We start from the raw sequence: 21,714 nt of genomic DNA, 5'->3' as shown, positions 1-21,714 counted from the left end.
CGCCTACATCCTGGTCAGGTCAGGGATAATTTTAGTTTGCCTCTCTTTGGTTCTGGGGCAGCTATTTAGTGTTGGCAGTTCCTAGATTTGGTGTCGGTGATACTTCTGTATTCTCGGTTTGTGGTTGCTGACCCAGGTTACTCATCCATAAACTTTGTTCCTCTGTGCTTGTGTGCTTTGCTGTGTATGACCCGGTTTGTCCCCTGACTTATGCCTCTGTATCCTGCTTTGTACTGCTCGGTCCTTTCCGGTTATCTGACCCCTTGGCTTGTCTCCGTTTACTCTTTGTCTTATCCCTAGGTACTATGCTCTTGTCTGGCTTTTGACCCTCGGCTTTCCTTGACCACATTTTACTGTCTGTGCCTTGCACTCCGTGCACTCAGCTACCTTCCCTGCACTTACGCGCAGTGACTCCACCCCCTTGTCACGTGACTGCTCAGTGCCAGGTCCTGTGCTAACTGCTTAGTGTCAGGTCCTTGAGCACAGTGTGCCTTGTTCCTGCACTCGTTCCCTTGCCCCCTGATAGTGCCACCTAGGCAGCACCAGTAACACCATTGGTGTCACCACAGTTAGCAAGAAAAAATGGACCCTAAAGTTTGTTGTGCAATTTCTCCTGAGTATGCCAATACCCAGTATGTGGTGGAAAACTACTGTCTAGGAGCATGGCAGGGCATGAAAGGGAAGGAGAGCCATATTACAGTGCATATTTTTCTGCATTGGTTTGAGGGGGCCATGTCACATTGGCAGAGCCCCTGGGGTGCCAGAACAGCAGAAACCCCCGTAATTGACCCCATTTTACAAACTACGCCTCTAATTCATTTCATCTAGCGGTGCAGTGAACATATTGACACCACAAGTGTATCTGTTATGATCTGGTGGCCTAGGAGCAGCATAAGACGTACTCTGGAGAAGGTGGTACCTGTACTGACCGCAGACCCTGAACCTAACACCGCAACTAGAAGTAGCCATGGAATGTACCTAGCGCTCCCTAGACATCTCGACACAGCCGGAGGACTAATTACCCCTAGAGATAGAAAAGGGAAAACTATCTTGCCTCAGAGAAAATCCCCAAAGGATAGGCAGCCCCCCACAAATATTGACTGTGAGAGGAGAGGGAAAAAACATACACAGACTGAAATCAGAATTTAGCAAAGGAGGCCACTTCTAGCTAAATAGAAAGGATAGGACAGAGTACTGTTGTGAATTCCGTTCTTGGGCTCCATCCTGTGGTTACGAATGGTATTTTTGGGAGTTCTGCCCTTGGGCTCCCTCTGGTGGTTTCGAGTGGAACTTAGCAGCTGCTTTCACTAATCGGTTCCCTGGCCTTGTTATTTAACTGGGCTTTTGGCTGTAGTTGATGCCAGCTGTCAATGTTTTTCCTGTGGATTCAGTTCTTTCCTGGAAGTTCTCTGTTGGCCAGTCCATTTCAGCTTAAGATAAGTTCTGCTAGTTTTTGGGTGTTTCCCTGCTTATGACCTTCTGTTCAGTTTAAGTTATGTCTCTTTTGTCCAGCTTGTCATTATGAAATATTCCGGCTAGTTGGAAGCTCTGGGGTCGCAGATTTGCCCCTCCACACCGTGAGTCGGTGTGGAGGTTATTTTTGTAAACTCTGCGTGGACATTTAGTTTTTATACTGACCGCACAGTAGCCTTTTCTATCTCTGTCTATTTAGATAGTATTGGCCTCCTTTGCTAAAATCTAGTTTCATTTTTGAGTTTGTCATTTCCCTCTCCACTCACCGTCAATATTTGTGGGGGGCTATCTTCCTTTGGGGGTTTCTCTGAGGCGAGATAGTTTTCCGTTTCCATCTTCAGGAGTAACTAGTTCTTAGGCTGTGAAGAGGCGTCTAGGCAGAGATAGGAACGCTCCACGGCTATTTCTACTGTTGGTGTTAGGAGTAGGGATTGCGGTCAGTAAAGCTACCACCTCCTCAGAGCTTGTACATTATTTGTTTTACCCACCAGGTCATTTCAGTGCTGCTTCATAATCACTAGGTCATATCAGTGATTTCTGTCTGTGGAGCTGCCACCTCTTCTGAGCTTGTCCATGATTGGTTTTACCCACCAGGTCATCTCAGTACCGCTCCGTAACCACCAGGTCATAACAGAGTACTATGCGGTCAGTATTAAAACACTAGAAAATATCCACCACAGAAAATACAAAAACTCCACAGCTAACTAAAGATATGGAGGGTATATCTGCATCTCCAGAGATACCAGCTTGGCTAAACAAATCCTTATACAGACCAAGCTGGACAAGACAAAAACATGGAAAAGAACTGAACAATAAGGCCACAGCATGTGGACAGCAAAAAATCAAGGCCAGAACTTATCTTTGTTGAAAAGAACTGCAAAGCAGGAGAGACCAGGCAGAGATGTGAATCCTCCAGGAACAATGGACAACTGGCACTGACTAAAGGGTGAAGCAAGACTAAATAGCCCAGTCAAAATTGCACAAAGTGAACACACCTGATAAATGCTGCGATTCAGAGACAGCAGCGCTACCACTTATAACCACCGGAGGGAGCCCAAGAGCAGAATTCACAACATGTATCACATAATTTGACACCATTGGGCAGTGAAGAAAAAATAATTACATTTTTACCGCAAAAAAAAATTGTTTTAGCCCCAGATTTTACATTTTCAAACAGGGAAATGAGTAAAAATCGTGCCAAAATGTATTACACAATTTCTTCTGAACTTGGCAATACCCCATATGTGGCCGTACAGTACTGCTTAGCCACACAGCAACACTCTGGAGGGATGGAGAGCTATTTCACTCTTGGAGAACAAATTATTATAGAATAGTTTCCAGACTCTATATAAAGAGCCCCTAAATGTCATAAAAGCAGAATCCTCCCTCAAGTGACCCCAGTTTGGAAATTATACCCCTTTAAAAATTTATCTATAAGTGCAGTGATGATTTTGACTCCATAAGTGTTTTCCAGAAACAGGCAGCATTGGATGTTGCTGAGTGAAAAAGGCAAACTGCCATTGTAGTGACCAGTACGCTCTAGTGACCAGTATGTTCCAGTCACCAGTACGTTATGCCCAGCCCGTGCTTCTTGATACATGCACCCATAAATTAGGCAGGCTCTCATCACTACAGAAATGCCAAACATGTGGATGATATATGTGGTTTAGGTACACTGTGGTGCTCAGAAGGGAGGGGAGCATTTGAATTTGGGAGCACAGAATTTATTTTAGGGGGGTGAGTAGCCATAATGCTTTTCCAGAGCCTTTGTACTAGCAGTAACCTGGAAGCCCCATATATTTCCATTAACAGATAATGGACCTGAGTGAGGACTTGCTTTTTTTGTGGATTGAGTGGAAGCTTTTATTGGAAACATTTTACATAACGTTTGGGATCACATTTGTCTGGTGCTCTACGCTGACCACTTACTTTGGGCTTTCTATCTAAATCTCTGAATGATGTGACAGATGAAACCCCCAATCCATTCACTATGATGAGGCAGCAGAGTTACTCTGGACTCTGTTCAGCGGTGTCCTTCTTTTCAGAGGTGCACAAAACTGGCTGACTGCGCTTTTATGTATGACTAAAAAGATGGACACCGCCGGATCACAGGTCTTATGGCGTCCACAGTTCCTCCATCTGCCTCATTATGGGGAATCTTCTGCCGGGGCTTCCATCTGAATCACGTATTTCAGAGATCTACACGGAAACTCTGGTGTAAGTGCTCAGTGCAGTGCGCGGGATAAATGTGCGCCGAGCTTTACTGTGATCTTTGGGAGGCAGAATTAAAAAATCAACAGCATGTGAAGAATTGGTTTTATTTATTTTTTACGCCATTCGTCATGTGGTATAAGTGATTAGGCGACTTTATTCTTCAGGTCGGTGCAATTACAGCGACACCAGATTTATATCACGTTTTTATGTTTGGCAGCTGTCACACACTAAAAGACGCTTTTTATTGCAAAAGCAAGTTTTTGCATCACCATATTTTGAGAGCTATACATTTTTCATATTTCGGCCAACAGAGTCATGTGACAGCTTGTTTTTTGCGGGACGAGCTAACGTTTTTATTGGTACCATTTTTGGGCACATGACATTATTTGATCGCTTTCTATTTTGATTTTTGGGAGACAGAATGATCAAACACCTGGAATTCAGGATTTTTTTTTTTTTTTTTAATGATGTTCCGTGTGTAGTAAAATGAATAAGGCCACTTTTTTCTTTGGGTCAACACGATTGCAGCGATACCACATTTATATTTTTTTTAACATTTTGCCTCTTTTTCACATTTAAAACTATTTTATAAAAAAAGTAATTGTTTTTGCATCGCTTTATTCTGAAAGCTATAACTTTTTTATTATTCTGCTGTTGGACCTGTGTGGCAGCTTGTTTTTTGTGGGACAAGATGACACATCACACAGGTCCTGTCAGCACATGGCTGTGCTAACTGCAGGTGGAGATAAGGTGGACATCTTCCCACCCACTCTGTAGATATCCACATAAAATCAGCCCATGTATGCAACTTTAACCCTCAAAGCACATAGTGTGCTAGATGAAAATTCTCTCCCCTCATATACTGTGCCAGTGACCCTGTCACCCCCATAATGACCGCCAATACGTCTTTTTACTGACCTGAGATATAGAAGAATAGCCTCTCCATACAGGTGACAATCCAGCAGCTGTCGGCTGTACACTATAGCTGACAACTTGCCGTAACTGCCATGATCAGTGTTAGCACCGTCCATATCTGTTTAACCCCTTAGATGCTGCGGTCAATAGTGATTACATTATATAAATGGTTGCCAGAGTGTGGGGGCTTCCTCTTTATCCTCATCGGCACCCAGACATCATGATTGTGTTGTCCTGATGTTTGCCATGGCAATTCATGGCCAAATAGAGGCCTAAAAGTCTGCCAGCTACAGTGGCCTGTTCAGAAGTTAGCAACATTTAGATGGCAAAAATACACTTTTCATTCCTGTCATGCCACTTTGCGGTAATTCCTGAAAAGCACCTGAAGGGTATATAAACTACCTGACAGAAGTTTTCAATATGTGCAGGGGTTCTGTTTTTAAAATGGTATCACTTTTGGAGGTTTTCCAATATATAGGACCCCCAAAGTCACTTCAAACTTGGATAGGTCCTTAAAAAATAACATTTGTAAATTTCCTTGAAAAAATGAAAAATTACTGCTACATTTTCAAACCTCCTAAAAGGCTAATAAAATAAAATAACATTTTACAAATGTTGCTGATGTAAAGCAAACATGTGGGAAATGTTATTTATTAATGTTTTTCTGTGGTATGACTATCTGGATTAAAGGGGCAATCATTCAAAGTTTGCAAATTGCTATTTGTTTTTTCCATTTTTGTCAAATTTCTGATATCTTTTATTAATATTCACAAAACATATCACCCTAAATTTATCATTATCATAAATTATAATGTGCCATGAAAAAAATGATTTGTTAAAGCATTCCAGAGTTTTTACCATATCAGTTGACATTGGTCAGATTTAAAAAATTTGGCCCGGTCACTAAGGGGTAAAGAGCATAAGAATTCAAATTTTGAAAATTGCAAAATTTTCAACCAAATATCAGTTTTTGTCACAAATAGACGCAAGTTATATTGAAAAAATGTTTTCCACTATCATGAAGTACAATATGTCACAAAAAGTGAGATCCGTTGAAGAGTTCCAGAGTTATTTCTTCATAAAGTGACATTGCTGAGAATTGGGAAAATTGGCCTGGTCATTACCGTACAAACCACCGGTGAGGTTAACCGGGAAATATGGTTAAAACATGACCACAGATCTACAATATCTGGAGGACATAATTTCGGTTTTAAATGAATTTCTTTTCTTTTTTTTCTCTTTTTCCCTCAAAGCATGCCTTACTAGTGGGGAAGGTATGAAATGGAAGCTCAAATAGTTCAGACCCATTATATTGCTTGTGTTTTATGTATTTTTTCATATCTATAAACATAAAATATATATTACATGTTAAGTATCTTTTTTCTTCAGTACAACAATGGGACCGCCTGACACAACATCTACTTCTACAGCTGATCCTATTTTTCAGAATATGAGAATCTGCAATGATTCCAACTGTTGGTGAGCTAATTATTTGTTCTGAGTATTTAGATAGAATTAAAAAAAAATCTTTTTGACTCAAAATGTTGCTTGAATTGCACGATTCCAGAGACCCCCTTATAGGCTCTGTGAGAACATGGAAACCCAACATCATTAACAAAGTTTTTAATGAGAAGTGTTCAAGTGACTAGTACTGGTGACCAAGAATAATAGATGTATAGACCTTGTGATCCCCAAATTATTATCAAGGCCTTATATGCTATAACTTATCAAAATATAATTTATTAAAATTCAGACCCCAGGTGTCTTTTTACAATTCCATGCCTGAATAGAAGACTATACTGATGTTCAATTATTCTTGCTTAATCATTAATGTAAGTGCATATAATTTATTTCCCTGTGTAGCGGTGGCAGCCTACACTTTATATAAATAAATGTAGAGATTCTGAATGAAATTTCACAAAACTTCATCATTGTTAAATATATGAATCTGTTGTAAAGTATGGTGGGGAACCTTATCAGACAAAACTTTGTCCAGCACATCCCTTTGATCTTTTGATGAATTGAAATAATTCACTATTAACTCACTCACGACTCCAGTCAAGCTTGACAATTCAGGTTCCAGAAGACACGAGCATTTTGAACACGGCTTGTCCACAATGACCTTGCAGTATAAGGCCGGCATCACACTCAGTGTATGAAAATACGGTCCGTATTTTACGGCCGTAATACGGAGAAATGTTCCCAAAATAGTGGTTCGTATGTCATCCGTAGGCAGGGTGTGTCAGCGTATTTTGCGCATGGCATCCTCCGTATGTAATCCGTATGGCATCCGTACTGCGATATTTTCTCGCAGGCTTGCAAAACTGACATCTAATGGATTTATGTGCTCAAATGTTCGCTAAAACATATATACAGTATGTATATATATATATATATATGTCATTGAGACACACACACATATATATATACATATACTGTATTTATATTTAATTCAGCGCGAGATATGTGAAAAGCCGGTAATTCAATTGCCGGCTTTTCATTTCTCCTTCCCAAACCCGACAGGATATGAGACATGGTTTACATACAGTAAACCATCTCATATCACTTTTTTTTGCATATTCCACACTACTAATGTTAGTAGTGTGTATGTGCAAAATTTGGGTGCTGTAGCTTGTAAAGGGTTAAATGGCGGAAAAAAATTGGCGTGGGCTCCCGCGCAATTTTCTCCGCCAGAGTGGTAAAGCCAGTGACTGAAGACAGATATTAATAGCCTAGAGAGGGTCCATGGTTATTGGCCCCCCCTGGCTACAAACATCTGCCCCTAGCCACCCCAGAAAAGGCACATCTGGAAGATGCGCCTATTCTGGCACTTGGCCACTCTATTCCCACTCCCGTGTAGCGGTGGGATATGGGGTAATGAAGGGTTAATGTCACCTTGCTATTGTAAGGTGACATTAAGCCAGATTAATAATGGAGAGGCGTCAATTATGACACCTATCCATTATTAATCCAATAGTACGAAATGGTTAATAAAACACACACACATTATTTAAAAGTATTTTAATGAAATAAAGACACAGGGTGTTGTAATATTTTACTATACTGGTAATCCTCCTGAAGACCCTTGTCACCTGAAATAAAGTAAAAAAAACAAACAACAATATTCCATACCTTCCGTCGTTCCGTCAGTCCCACGATGTAAATCCATCTGAAGGGGTTAAATCATTTTACAGCCAGGAGCTGTGCTAATGCACCCGCTCCTGTCTGTAAAATGTTGTGAATGAAAGGAGTGCAGGGGAATGTCCTGTAGTTACCTTGATTCACGGTGATGCGCCCTCTGCTGGATGTCCTCATATGAACTCGAGCGTGGGAACTTTTACTGATTATTTACTGATCCCCGGTAGCTGTGAGCGCCACCCTGTGGTCGGCGCTCATAGCACACCTGCATTTCTGCTGCATAGCAGCGATCTGATGATCGCTGCTATGTAGCAGAGCCGATCGCGTTGTGCCAGCTTCTAGCCTCCCATGGACACTATTGAGGCATGGTAAAAGTAAAAAAAAATGTGAAAAAAATAAAAAAAATATAAAAGTTTAAATCACCCTCCTTTCGCCCCATTCAAAATAAATCAATTAAAAAAAAAATCAAACCTGCACATATTTGGTATCACCGCGTTCAGAATCGCCCGATCTATCAACAAAAAAAGCATTAACCTGATCGCTAAACAGCGTAGCGAGAAAAAAATTAAAAATGCCAGAATTACGTTTTTTGGTCGCCGCGACATTGCATTAAAATGCAATAACGGGCGAGCAAAAGGACATATCTGCACCAAAATGGTTTCATTAAAAACGCCAGCTCGGCACGCAAAAAATAAGCCCTCACCCAACCCCAGATCACGAAAAATGGAGACGCTACGGGTATCAGAAAATTGTGCAATTGTTTTTTTTTTTTTTTTTTTTTAGCAAAGATTGGAATTTTTTTTCACCACTTAGATAAAAAATAACCTAGACATGTTAGGTGTCTATGAACTCGTACTGACCTGCAGAATCATAATGGCAGGTCAGTTTTAGCATTTAGTGAACCTAGCAAAAAAGCCAAACAAAAAACAAGTGAGGGACTGCACTTTTTTTGCAATTTCACCGCACTTGGAATTTTTTCCCGTTTTTTTCTTCTTCCTTATGGACTCAGAGTTCCCTAATATTGTAAGGTAAACCAGATTGCCTCCTTAAGGTGTTACAGTTGTTTTCATCTCATTTTAATCTATTTGACATTTTTCTGCATATTCAAAATCAGTTTCTCAGGTTCAAGGACCGTAAACATGGCTGCTTATTGGGATACAGAACTTACTATGCCAGTTCAAGAAAGTGATGTTTTGCTACCTGGATCAGACATATATCTGGGAATATACACATCTACTTGGTTCGGAGATGGAATGGTGCAAACAGCCACCCAGTGCTTTGCTGCTCCAGTCAATGATAGGAATTATCCTAACAAGGTGCAACTGCTGAGTGACGGGTACGTTGTTCCATTTCTCAGAAGTCGGCAATGACTCCGATTCATTAAAGAGTTAAAAACAATTTGAATAATCTCAACATTTTTGCACCATTTGAAGTTGTGCAAAAATGTTGTGACTTTTGCCGTCTTTATGTGAGTCTTGGCCAGATCCATCACAGTGGGTGAGAGAGGGCATGGCGATGCCCGCCTGCAAAATTCTTTTATTGCTATGTCCTTGCTCTTCAAAAGTTACACCGTAACTTGCCCCACAAATGTATTCCAGTCACTGACTTTTCTGGCGGAAGAGCATAAAGCTGCACTCCAGTGATAAAATGCGACAAATTCATCAAGCGGCATGGTCACCAGGTTTTTACCATCCAATCTGGGAGCAGCATAATGCAGAGACCGAGACCCTGACTCCAGTGCTGTATCAACTTACTGAGCTTATTGCTGTAGGTTAAAAAAAATCACTATTTTATCAATTAACCCCTTCATGACCCAGCCTATTTTGGCCTTAATGACCTTGCCGTTTTTTGCAATTCTGACCAGTGTCCCTTTATGAGGTAATAACTCAGGAACGCTTCAACGGATCCTAGCGATTCTGAGATTGTTTTTTCGTGACATATTGGGCTTCATGTTAATGGTAAACTTAGGTCGATAATTTCTGAGTTTATTTGTGAAAAAAACGGAAATTTGGCGAAAATTTTGAAAATTTCGCAATTTTCACATTTTGAATTTTTATTCTGTTAAACCAGAGAGTTATGTGACACAAGATAGTTAATAAATAATGTTTCCCACATGTCTACTTTACATCAGCACAATTTTGGAAACAAGTTTTTTTTTTGCTAGGAAGTTATAAGGGTTAAAATTTGACCAGTGATTTCTCATTTTTACAACAAAATTTACAAAACCATTTTTTTTAGGGACCACCTCACATTTGAAGTCATTTTGAGGGTTCTATATGGCTGAAAATACCCAAAATTGACACCATTCTAAAAACTGCACCCCTCAAGGTGCTCAAAACCACATTCAAGAAGTTTATTAACCCTTCAGGTGTTTCACAGCAGCAGAAGCAACATGGAAGTAAAAAATGAACATTTAACTTTTTAGTCACAAAAATGATCTTTAGCAACAATTTTTTTATTTTCCCAAGGGTAAAAGGAGAAACTGGACCACGGACGTTGTTGTCCAATTTGTCCTGAGTACGCTGATACCTCATATGTCGGGGTAAACCACTGTTTGGGCGCACAGCAGGGCTCGGAAGGGAAGGAGCGCCATATGACTTTTTCAATGAAAAATTGGCTCCAATCTTTAGCGGACACCATGTCGCGTTTGGAGAGCCCCCGTGTGCCTAAACATTGGAGCTCCCCCACAAGTGACCCCATTTTGGAAACTAGACCCCCCAAGGAACTTATCTAGAAGCATAGTGAGAACTTTAAACCCCCAGGTGCTTCACAAATTGATCCGTAAAAATGAAAAAGTACTTTTTTTTCACAAAAAAATTATTTTAGCCTCAATTTTTTCATTTTCACATGGGCAACAGGATAAAATGGATCCTAAAATTTGTTGGGCAATTTCTCCTGAGTACACCGATACCTCACATGTGGGGGTAAACCACTGTTTGGGCACATGGTAAGGCTCGGAAGGGAAGGAGCGCCATTTGACTTTTTGAATGGAAAATTAGCTCCAATCGTTAGCGGACACCATGTCGCGTTTGGAGAGCCCCTGTGTGCCTAAACATTGGAGCTCCTGCACAAGTGACCCCATTTTGGAAACTAGACCTCCCAAGGAACTAATCTAGATGTGTGGTGAGCACTTTGAACCCCCAAGTGCTTCACAGAAGTTTATAACGCATAGCCATGAAAATAAAAAATAATTTTTCTTTTCTCAAAAATGATTTTTTAGCCCACAATTTTTTATTTTCCCAAGGGTAACAGGAGAAATTGGACCCCAAAAGTTGTTGTCCAGTTTCTCCTGAGTACGCTGATACCCCATATGTGGGGGTAAGCTACTGTTTTGGCACACGTCGGGGTTCGGAAGGGAAGTAGTGACGTTTTGAAATGCAGACTTTGATGGAATGCTCTGCGGGCGTCAGGTTGCGTTTGCAGAGCCCCTGATGTGCCTAAACAGTAGGAACTCCCCACAATTGACTCCATTTTGGAAACTAGACCCCCAAGTTCCCCAAGGGAACTTATCTAGATGTGTAGTGAGCACTTTGAACCCCCAAGTGCTTCACAGAAGTTTATAACGCAGAGCCGTGAAAATAAATAATGTGTTTCCTTTCCTCAAAAATATTTTTTTAGCCCAGAATTTTTTTATTTTTGCAAGAGTAACAGGAGACATTGGACCCCAAAAGTTGTTGTCCAGTTTCTCCTGAGTACGCTGATACCCCATATGTGGGGGTAAACCACTGTTTTGGCACACGTCGGGGTTCGGAAGGGAAGTAGTGATGTTTTGAAATGCAGACTTTGATGGAATGCTCTGCGGGCATCAGGTTGCGTTTGCAGAGCCCCTGATGTGCCTAAACAGTAGGAACTCCCCACAAGTGACTCCATTTTGGAAACTAGACCCCCAAGGGAACTTATCTAGATGTGTGGTGAGCACGTTGAACCCCCAAGTGCTTCACAGAAGTTTACAACGCAGAGCCGTGAAAATAAAAAATCATTTTTCTTTCCTCAAAAAAGATGTTTTAGCAAGCAATTTTTTATTTTCACAAGGGTAACAGGAGAATTTGGACCCCAATATTTGTTGCCCAGTTTGTTGTGAGTACGCTGATACCCCATATGTGGGGGTAAACCACTGTTTGGGCACACGTCAGGGCTCGGAAGGGAAGTAGTGACATTTGAAATGCAGACTTTGATGGAATGGTCTGCGGGCGTCACATTGCATTTGCAGAGCCCCTGATGTGCTTAAACAGTAGAAACACCCCACAAGTGACCCCATTTTGGAAACTAGACCCCCGAAGGAACTTATCTAGATGTGTGGTGAGCACTTTCAACCCCCAAGTGCTTCACAGAAGTTTATAACGCAGAGCCGTGAAAATAAAAAATAATTGTTCTTTCCTCAAAAATTATGTTTTAGCAAGTAATTTTTTATTTTTGCAAGGGTAATAGGAGAAATTGGACCCCAACAGTTGTTGCCCAGTTTGTCCTGAGTACGCTGGTACCACAAATGTGGGGGTAAACCACTATTTGGGCGCACGTCGGGGCTTGGAAGGGCGGGAGCACCATTTGACTTTTTGAACGCAAGATTGGCTGGAATCAATGGTGGCGCCATGTTGCGTTTGGAGACCCCTGATGTGCCTAAATAGTGGAAACCCCTCAATTCTAACTTCAACACTAACCCCAACACACCCCTAATCCTAATCCCAACTGTAGCCATAACCCTAATCACAACCCTAACCCCAACAAACCCCTAACCACAACCCTAACCGCAACACACCCGTAACTGTTATGGTTCTCAATGGCAAGAGAACATAGCCCAGCAAACATAAGAACTAGCTCTTGGAAGGATGGAAACTAAACTGACCATGAACTAAACCTGCCGCACAACTAACAGTAGCCGGGTAGCGTAGCCTGCGTTTTATCCCTAGACGCCCAGCGCCGGCCGGAGGACTAACTAATCCTGGCAGAGGAAAATATAGTCCTGGCTCACCTCTAGAGAAATTTCCCCGAAAGGCAGACAGAGGCCCCCACAAATATTGGCGGTGATTTTAGATGAAATGACAAACGTAGTATGAAAATAGGTTTAGCAAAATTGAGGTCCGCTTACTAGATAGCAGGAAGACAGAAAGGGCACTTTCATGGTCAGCTGAAAACCCTATCAAAACATCATCCTGAAATTACTTTAAGACTCTAGTATTAACTCATAACATCAGAGTGGCAATTTCAGATCACAAGAGCTTTCCAGACACAGAAACAAAACTACAGCTGTGAACTGGAACAAAATGCAAAAACAAACAAGGACTAAAGTCCAACTTAGCTGGGAGTTGTCTAGCAGCAGGAACATGCACAGAAAGGCTTCTGATTACAATGTTGACCGGCATGGAAGTGACAGAGGAGCAAGGCTAAATAGCGACTCCCACATCCTGATGGAAACAGGTGAACAGAGAGGATGATGCACACCAGTTCAATTCCACCAGTGGCCACCGGGGGAGCCCAAAATCCAATTTCACAACACGTAACCCTAATTCCAACCCTAATCCTAACCATAATCCCAACCGTAACCCTAATCCCAACCCTAACCACAACTGTAACCCCAACACACCCCTAACCCTATCCGTAACCCTAACCACAAGCCTAATCTTAACCCTATTTCAAACCCTAGCCCTAATTCCAACCCTAACTCTAATTCCAACCCTAACCCTAAGGCTATGTGCCCACGTTGCGGATTCGTGTGAGATTTTTCCGCACGATTTTTGAAAAATCTGCAGGGAAAAGGCACTGCGTTTTACCTGCGGATTTACAGCAGATTTCCAGTGTTTTTTTGTGCGGATTTCACCTGCGGATTCCTATTGAGGAACAGGTGTAAAACGCTGCGGAATCCGCACAAAGAATTGACATGCTGCGGAAAATACAACGCAGCGTTTCTGCACGGAATTTTCCGCACCATGGGCACAGCGGATTTGGTTTTCCTTAGGTGTACATGGTACTGTAAACCTGATGGAAAACTGCTTCGAATTCGCAGCGGCCAATCCGCTGCGGATCCACGGCCAATCCGCTGCGGATCCGCGGCCAATCCGCGGCCAATCCGCTGCGGATCCGCGGCCAATCCGCTGCCGATCCGCGGCCAATCCGCTGCCGATCCGCTGCCGATCCGCTGCCGATCCGCTGCCGATCCGCTGCCGATCCGCTCTGTGTGCACATGCCATAACCCTACCCCTAACCCTAACCCTACCCGTAACCCTAACCCTACCCCTAACCCTACCCCTAGTTCTAACCCTAGTTCTAACCCTAACCCTAGTGGAAAAAGAAAAAAAAATATTTTCTTTATTTTATTATTGTCCCTACCTATGGGGGTGATAAAGGGGGGGGTTTATTTATTATTTTTTTATTTTGATCGCTGTGATAGAACCTACCACAGCGATCAAAATGTACTTGTAAGGAATCTGCCGGCTGGCAGATTCGGCGGGCGTACTGAGCATGCGCCCGCCATTTTGGAAGATGGCGGCGCCCAGCGAGGAGGTGTACGGACACCGGGAGGATCGGTAAGTATGAAGGGGTGGTGGGGGGGTGGATTGGAGCACAGGGGGGGTGATTGGAGCACAGGGGGGGTGATCGGACCACAGGGGGGAGCGGACAGCAGGACGGGGGAGCCGGCAGGCGGACGGAGGGGACCGGAGGACTAACGGAGGACTGGGGGGGCGATCGGTGGGTGTGGGGGGGGGGTGACTTCAGGTTTTCCAGCCATGGCCGATGATATTGCAGCATCGGCCATGGCTGGATTGTAATATTTCACCAGTTTTTTAGGTGAAATATTACAAATCGCTCTGATTGGCAGTTTCACTTTCAACAGCCAATCAGAGCGATCGTAGCCACGGGGGGGTGAAGCCACCCCCCCTGGGCTGAAGCACCACTCCCCCTCTCCCTGCAGATCGGGTAAAATAGGAGTTAACCCCTTCACCCGATCTGCAGGGACGCGATCATTCCATGACGCCACATAGGCGTCATGGGTCGGATTGGCACGGGTTTTCATGACGCCTACGTGGCGTCATGGGTCGGGAAGGGGTTAAAGATTATTAATACAGGACTAGTAAACCTGCTGCCTTATAGTCCTCCATATTCATGAGATCGGTGTAACCCACCCCCACCACTGATTCACAGATTTCTGCCTATGTACAGTGTACACAAAAGCTCGGCAGTTTTATACAGAGAGCTGGTAGATCTGCAACAGATAAAACAGTGGTTATATTAAAAAAAAATGCAAGTAGCCCAGTAAGTAAGTGAAATATCACTGGAATCATGGTCTCTGCTCTAACATTATGCTGCTCTAAGGTGGGGTAGCAAACGGCTAGGTAGCACTACGCATTTTCATTCAAACTAACACATATTATGCTAGTCTGAATGAATCAGCTCCATAGTTTCAGTCCAATTTTTTCAGACCCCTCAGTGATGTCTGGTCCCTGTAGCCATTATTTTACTGCGATTATTGTGCTAGCAAATTTTGCAGTGCTGTCTAACTAAAAGGAATGTTCATTGATGGGACTGATATAATGTCACTCATGACCCTTACATATGTATGTTTATTCATAGCTGTCCAACTTATGGTGGAAATTCAATAGTGGTGATACAAAATGGTGATTCCCTGGAGACCAGAATCAAAATGAGCGCTTTTCAGTTTCAAGGATATGCTCAAGTGTTCATTTTCTGTGATGTCCAGTTTTGCTTTGGAAGCTGCAACTTGGTAAGGACAGACCAATATTCTATCACAGTTAGGCTAGGGATACAGTGCAGCTTGTGGCCATGCTATTGTTAGGCTCAAATGTTCTACTGCCAGTTGCAACTGGTTATCGGAGTCATGCAAAAAGCCAGCAGTTAGCTTTCTGCCAACTTTGTGGTCATTCGGTAACTTAGGGGGCGCAACACCACTACATTCAGTATCGTTGGTATCAATTTAGTTCTGTGATGTTCCGTTAAGTCGCCATGAGCCATATATTTTAAGGCCATTGATGCTTCTATACTGGAATAGTAATAGTGAGTGCTGTAAATTTTGTTATTAAAGTGGATCTGTCAGTAGGATCAACCTTCTATATGAGCTTGTACGTCATAGGAAGCTGCATAAGATAATACCTTGATATCTGCAATCTGATGTCTTATTCCAGAAAAATCAAAATTTTTCTTAATATGTAAATTAGCTGTTAAGATCTATGGGCGGGACAAAGATCTCCCTGGTAATCTGAAAGAAGAGCTTATTTTAAATGAAAAGGAGACCTTACCAGTGTGAGACATGTAGATCAGGACAGCAAACTGTCAGTCATTACATTTCTCACACTGATAACGTCCCCTTTCATTTAAGCTCAGCCCTGTAGACAGATTCTCAGGGAGATCTATGTCCGGCCCATAGATCTTAGCAGCTCATTTACATTTTTAAAGAAAATGTGGACTTCTCTGGAACATTGGATCGTGGATATCAAGGTATCATTTTATTCAACTTTCTTTGACTTATATGCCCGTGTAGAGATTTATGAGGGTTGATCCTACTAACAAATGGCGTTTCAAGCTGCTCCTTTTACAATCTATCAGAGAACCCTTTAAACAATCAATACAGCTTACATATGAGTACATGAATAACATTGTTTAGGAAATCAGAATATCTAATTACATATTCTATTTTCCCAGACGTGTAATAATGATGGGCCAAGTTCAAATGATTTACAGCTGTCATCTGTCACTGGTAAGCCTGCTATTATCAAACTATATAGAGCTCATCAGACTTTGATATCCTGCATTTTTGTCTAAACCAATAAATATATATATATATATATATATATATATATATATATATATATATACTTTAGTTAAAATTGTACTACTTTTATTTTTAAGGCTTAGGAACATCAGTGACAACTTGCCTAAGAGATGAACTATGTGTGCTTACAAGTGGTATAGCATCTTGTGCATGCAACACTACAGCTCCTACAGATACTTGTAAGTATGGCCCATAAGTAAAAGCTATTGATGTCTTGGAGATCCTTTATTGACTTATATTGGTTCAATTTTGCAGATTAAAACCATTTTAAATTACATCATATAAGTGAACAATGTTAATAAACTTTTACTTAAGTCCTGATGTAATATTATACGCATTATACCATACATAATTTCCATTCAAAAGTGGTAAATTCATTTCCCCCATTACATAAGTTTTTCCTAATATATAGCAATCAGGTCACATTGAACAAGAAGTTAAAGGCGGTTCCCAATGTATTTTTATTAACGCTTAGTCATTGTATTCACAAAGTTCTACAACTTTCCAATAGGTTAATATCTCTCCATATTCAACATATGAGAACACACTCATTTACATACACAACCTGACAGATGGTACACAACTAGTATGCTTTTAGCCTGGGCAATCTACTGCACGCTAAACACTCACAAATCTCTGCTATTTGCTTATACTATAATATTCTCATGTCCAGACTGTTTTGCAAGTCTGTTTCTCTCTTCCATGCTAGGAGCAGATATATGGAATCTACAGGTGCTTCTCACAGAATTAGAATATCATCAAACAGTTAATTTATTTCAGTTCTTCAATACAAAAAGTTAAACTCATATTATATAGAGTCATTACAAACAGAGTGATCTTTTTCAAGTGTTTATTTCTGTTAATGTTGATGATTATGGCTTACAGCCAATGAAAACCAATAGTCATTATCTCAATAAATTAAAAAACAAAAAACACCTGCAAAGGCTTCCTAAGCTTAAAAAAAAAGGTCCGTTAGTCTGTTTCAGTAGGCTTCACAATCATGGGGAAGACTGCTGACTTGACAGATGTCCAGAAGACAGTCATTGACACAATCCACAAGGAGGGTAAGCCACAAAAGGTCATTGCTAAAGAAGCTGGCTGTTCACAGAGTGCTGTATCCAAGCATATTCATGGAAAGTTGAGTGGAAGGAAAAGGTGTGGTAGAAAAAGGTGCACAAGCAACCTGTATGTGAGGATTTCTGTAAAGAAACTGCAAACTGGCAGACATGACACATGCGAATTTCAGTTGCACACCCTTTACTGCAAATTCATTATTGTCTGCTTGTGCAGCTTGCAACCAAAATGCCAAATTGTTTGGCTAGTAATTCATGGTTTCACAACCAAGAGCAGTTGTACAACTCCTGTCTGGCTGAAGAAAAAATAGCAATAAGGAAGAAAAGCTGTACTGCAAACCATTTGCAGCTACAAACTGTGATGGCAGAGTTGTGTGAAATTTGAAAACTAACAAAAATCAAACATGTTTGTATTTTCTTTCCCATTGCAAAAAATCAAGGATCTTTACGACACATCCAGAATATCTAAAATAATTAAGATATAGAGTGTAGATTGAAATGGAGAGATAAAAGACCAGTCAGTCTGACTCCTAAATTGTTCAGTTAACGCTGGAATTAAGGATGTAGTAAATCATCATGATTTATCAAAATGTGTTGGAGTCAGGCGCTCTTGATTCATCGAGAGGTGTACAGAGCGCCAGAAATGTTATGGAGACCTTAGGGAAACTTCTGAAGTAAGGAACGCTATAGCTCATCATGAATTAGACACGCTGTGGCGTCACGCTCCCACTGTGTCCCTATACCAGGTCAGCTAATTTTGGAGTGCAAATACCAAAACTCCCAAGTTTTTTGCCAATTTTCAAAGCAATTAATTCCAGAATTCTGGCACAATTGCTTTGACGAATCAAGGATCTTCATCTTGCCCTGTTGACTGCCATGGACAGGAGGAACTCACTAATAGAGAAGAGTGTAACAAACAGAAGGAAGAGATGAACTTTTTAAGGTACATTTAGACAGGCCAATTGAAGGCCATTAACAAACGCCAAACGGCTATTTACATTTCAATCAGTGTTTGTTTTCTGACTATTTACACAGGGTGAAGATAACTGGTAGGAACAGAAGGAATGTTAGTATGATTTTTCTGTCCCCAAGCAGCATAGGGTGATGTGCTAGTAATAATGATTTGTATGCCACCATAAGTCATCAGTCGATTGGTGATATGTTTAAAGGCCACTAATCACGAACGTCACCAAATATTGGCCTGTATAAAAGGAGCTTTAGCTTGTGTAACTGGTTATGCAATCCAAAAGGCCAAAAACACTATTTTATCACAGAGATATCCTGTTATTTATGAAGGGCTTTTCAACATTTGAAAAATGGTTGGTATTATAGTCCTGGTCATAAGCATCATGGATTGCATCCATGTCAACTGTATGCGGGCTTGTTTTTGGCAATATGAGTTGTAGCTTTCAATGACACCATTTCATTTAATGTATAATAAACTAAAAATTGTTTTGTGGGGTAAAATTGAAAAAAAAATGACACTGTTGGTTGGGTTTAGTTTTAACAGCATTTGCTATATGATAAAATGTAAGTGTTAACTTTATTTCATAGGTTAATACTATTGTACTCTTGTAGTAATATGGTATAATATGTTACGGCTGGCGGAACGCACCAAGTAAATGTGAAGTTGATATTGGTGCGTTCGCAGCCCGGGGTCCACCGTGCAGGAGAGACCTGCTGCTAGTGAAATGGCGGCCCCATATGGCGGTACAATGCCAAATTAGACGCGAGTTCCGTCACTCGGTCAGTACAAGGACGAACCCTGTTGCTTCACAGAGTCGTGTAATATTAGTGGGACTAATACCCTAACTAGGGTTGTGCTTGCTCGGAACACTTCTGTGCTAACCACACACAAGAAGGAATCAGAGCCAAGCCAAGTGACTAACTGCCCCCCACTGACGCTAGCTGCCTGCCTGAACAATTCCCACAGCTAGACGGACACACTCCACATGTAGCCTGAGTGAGTATTCACTGGCGACAAGCTCAAACATAAATGATACTAACGCATGGCCATGCGAACCTTTTATAGTTGCAGCAACTTCAGGACCTTCCTAGAGAACCAATGGGAGCTGCTACAGGACCTGAGCATGCGATCCCCGATCACCAATGAAAGGTCCTCCTTTGGGCATGCTCAGAAGGAGAAAAGTACGACTTAGTCCCAGAAGCGTCTGCTCGCCGCTGACCAATATTGGCTATAATGGCTGAGCCTGGAAGGGCAGCAGCAACCAAGCGCACAGTATTTTCCTGAGCCAGATGCTGGGATCGATGTCTCCGCTGAGCAGGCTCCACCGCGGCTAAAGAAGAATGGGAGACCGCAGCGGAGGTGGCTCGAGATTCCCCCTGTGCAGGGGTGGGAACTCGACACCTAACATATTATTTATGTAATTATGGCATTTTTAAATTATAATTTTTATAGCCTTTACCTTACTGGCTAAATAACATTATTGTGGTGATAACTATTTTTAGATTTTTATCTATTAAAATATTTTTTAATACCGTTTTTTAAAAGGTTATTAGCACATGTTATTTTCAATACTATGATTGTGGTGCTACTAAATATGTAAAGTTTTGTATGTTTTTGCAAATAAAATAATATATTTTCAGTGTAGATTCTGCACCACTGATCTGTGGCAAAATACACTAACGGTATACAGTACAGTTGTGCTCAAAAGTTTACATACCCCAGCAAAATTTTTGCTTTCTTGTCCTTTTTTCAGAGAATATGAATAATAACACCAAAACTTTTCCTTCACTCATAGTTAGTGGTTGGGTGAAGCCATTTGTTGTCAAATGGGCAGCACAGTGGCTCAGTGGATAGCATTGCAGCGCTGGTGTCCTGGGTTCAAACCCACCCAGGACAACATCTGCAAGGAGTTTGTATGTTCTCCCTGTGTTTGTGTGGGTTTCTTCCAGGTTCTCTGGTTTCCTCTCACATTCCAAAAACATACTGATAGGGATTCTAGATTGTGAGCTCCATCGGGAACAGCGGTGATAATGCGTGCAAACTGTAATGCGGTGCGGAATATGTTAGCGCTATATAAAGATTATTTATTATTATTAACTTGCTGTTTTCTCTTTTTAAATCATAATGACAACCGAAAACATCCAAATGACCCTGATCAAAAGTTTGCATACCCCATTTCTAAATACTGTGTATTGCCCCCTCTAACATCAATGACAGCTTGAACTCTTTTGTGGTAGTTGTGGATGAGGTTCTTTATTTTCTAGTTTGACAATAAACCATGAGTGGAGATAAAGTTTTGGTGTTATCATTTATATTCTCTTAAAAAAGTCCAAGAAAGAAAAAGTTCTGCAGGGATATGTAAACTTTTTAGCACAAATGTATATATAAAATGTTTTCAAAATTCCATCCATACGCAGCACATAAAATTCTACACAGAAATATTGGCATGTGGCATATTTTTAAATACAATTTAAAGGCATACAGAACACAGACAGTTAACTGGGAGACTGAAAACTGCAAGCAGACAGAAAACATCCTAAAGACCACAGACAGATTGCAGAGTTATTTAAAGTCCACAGACAAACAGGAGACTGAAGAACTGGTAGCTGCAAGCAGCCAGGAGAGGTCTTGGAGACCACAGACAGGTTGCAGAGTTACTGTATGCTGCAGGCAGTCAGGAGACTGAAGGATTGGAAGCTGCAAGCTGCCAGTAGATGTCTTGGAGACCGCTGGCAGGTTGCAGAGTTACTGAAGTCCACAGGCAAACAGGAGACTTAAGAACTGGAAGCTGTAGGCAGACAGTTTGCATCATGGAGACTGGAGACAATTATCAGACAAAATTCTTGAGCAACAAGAAAATGTAAATACCGTAGAAGCTACAGGCGGCTAAGAGATGTCCTAAAAATTGCCTGCGAACATGCAGTGGAGGTCCTAGAACATTGGAAACAGATAGCAGACAGAACTCTAGAGTATCTGGAAAGGCTGAATACCACGGAAACCTTAGACAGTTAGCAGACAAATCTTCGGAGTAACAATAAAGTCTAAATACCATGGAAGCCGCAGGCGGCTAGGACTTGTCCTGGAAACTACTGATGGACACGCAGCAGAGGTCCTAGAAGACGGGGAACAGGTAGCAGACAGAACTCTGGAGA

The 21,714-nt window shown here is 41.5% G+C and overlaps 1 protein-coding gene across 2 annotated transcripts in view; it reads left to right on the top strand.

Moving 5' to 3' along the window:
• The window catches only part of LOC143815762 (uncharacterized), a 785,716-nt gene that overhangs the window by 707,456 nt on the left and 56,546 nt on the right, over nt 1-21,714 (top strand). For both annotated transcript variants that reach the window (XM_077295356.1, XM_077295355.1), the window contains exons 42-46: nt 5,992-6,081; nt 8,855-9,076; nt 15,307-15,457; nt 16,393-16,447; nt 16,600-16,701. In XM_077295356.1, coding sequence (XP_077151471.1) covers nt 5,992-6,081; nt 8,855-9,076; nt 15,307-15,457; nt 16,393-16,447; nt 16,600-16,701 — 620 coding nt within the window. The remainder of the gene's footprint in view (nt 1-5,991; nt 6,082-8,854; nt 9,077-15,306; nt 15,458-16,392; nt 16,448-16,599; nt 16,702-21,714) is intronic.

This window comes from Ranitomeya variabilis, chromosome 3, assembly GCF_051348905.1.
Source record: "Ranitomeya variabilis isolate aRanVar5 chromosome 3, aRanVar5.hap1, whole genome shotgun sequence".
NCBI lineage: Eukaryota > Metazoa > Chordata > Amphibia > Anura > Dendrobatidae > Ranitomeya > Ranitomeya variabilis.
This window is presented reverse-complemented; position numbering and strand designations above follow the sequence as displayed.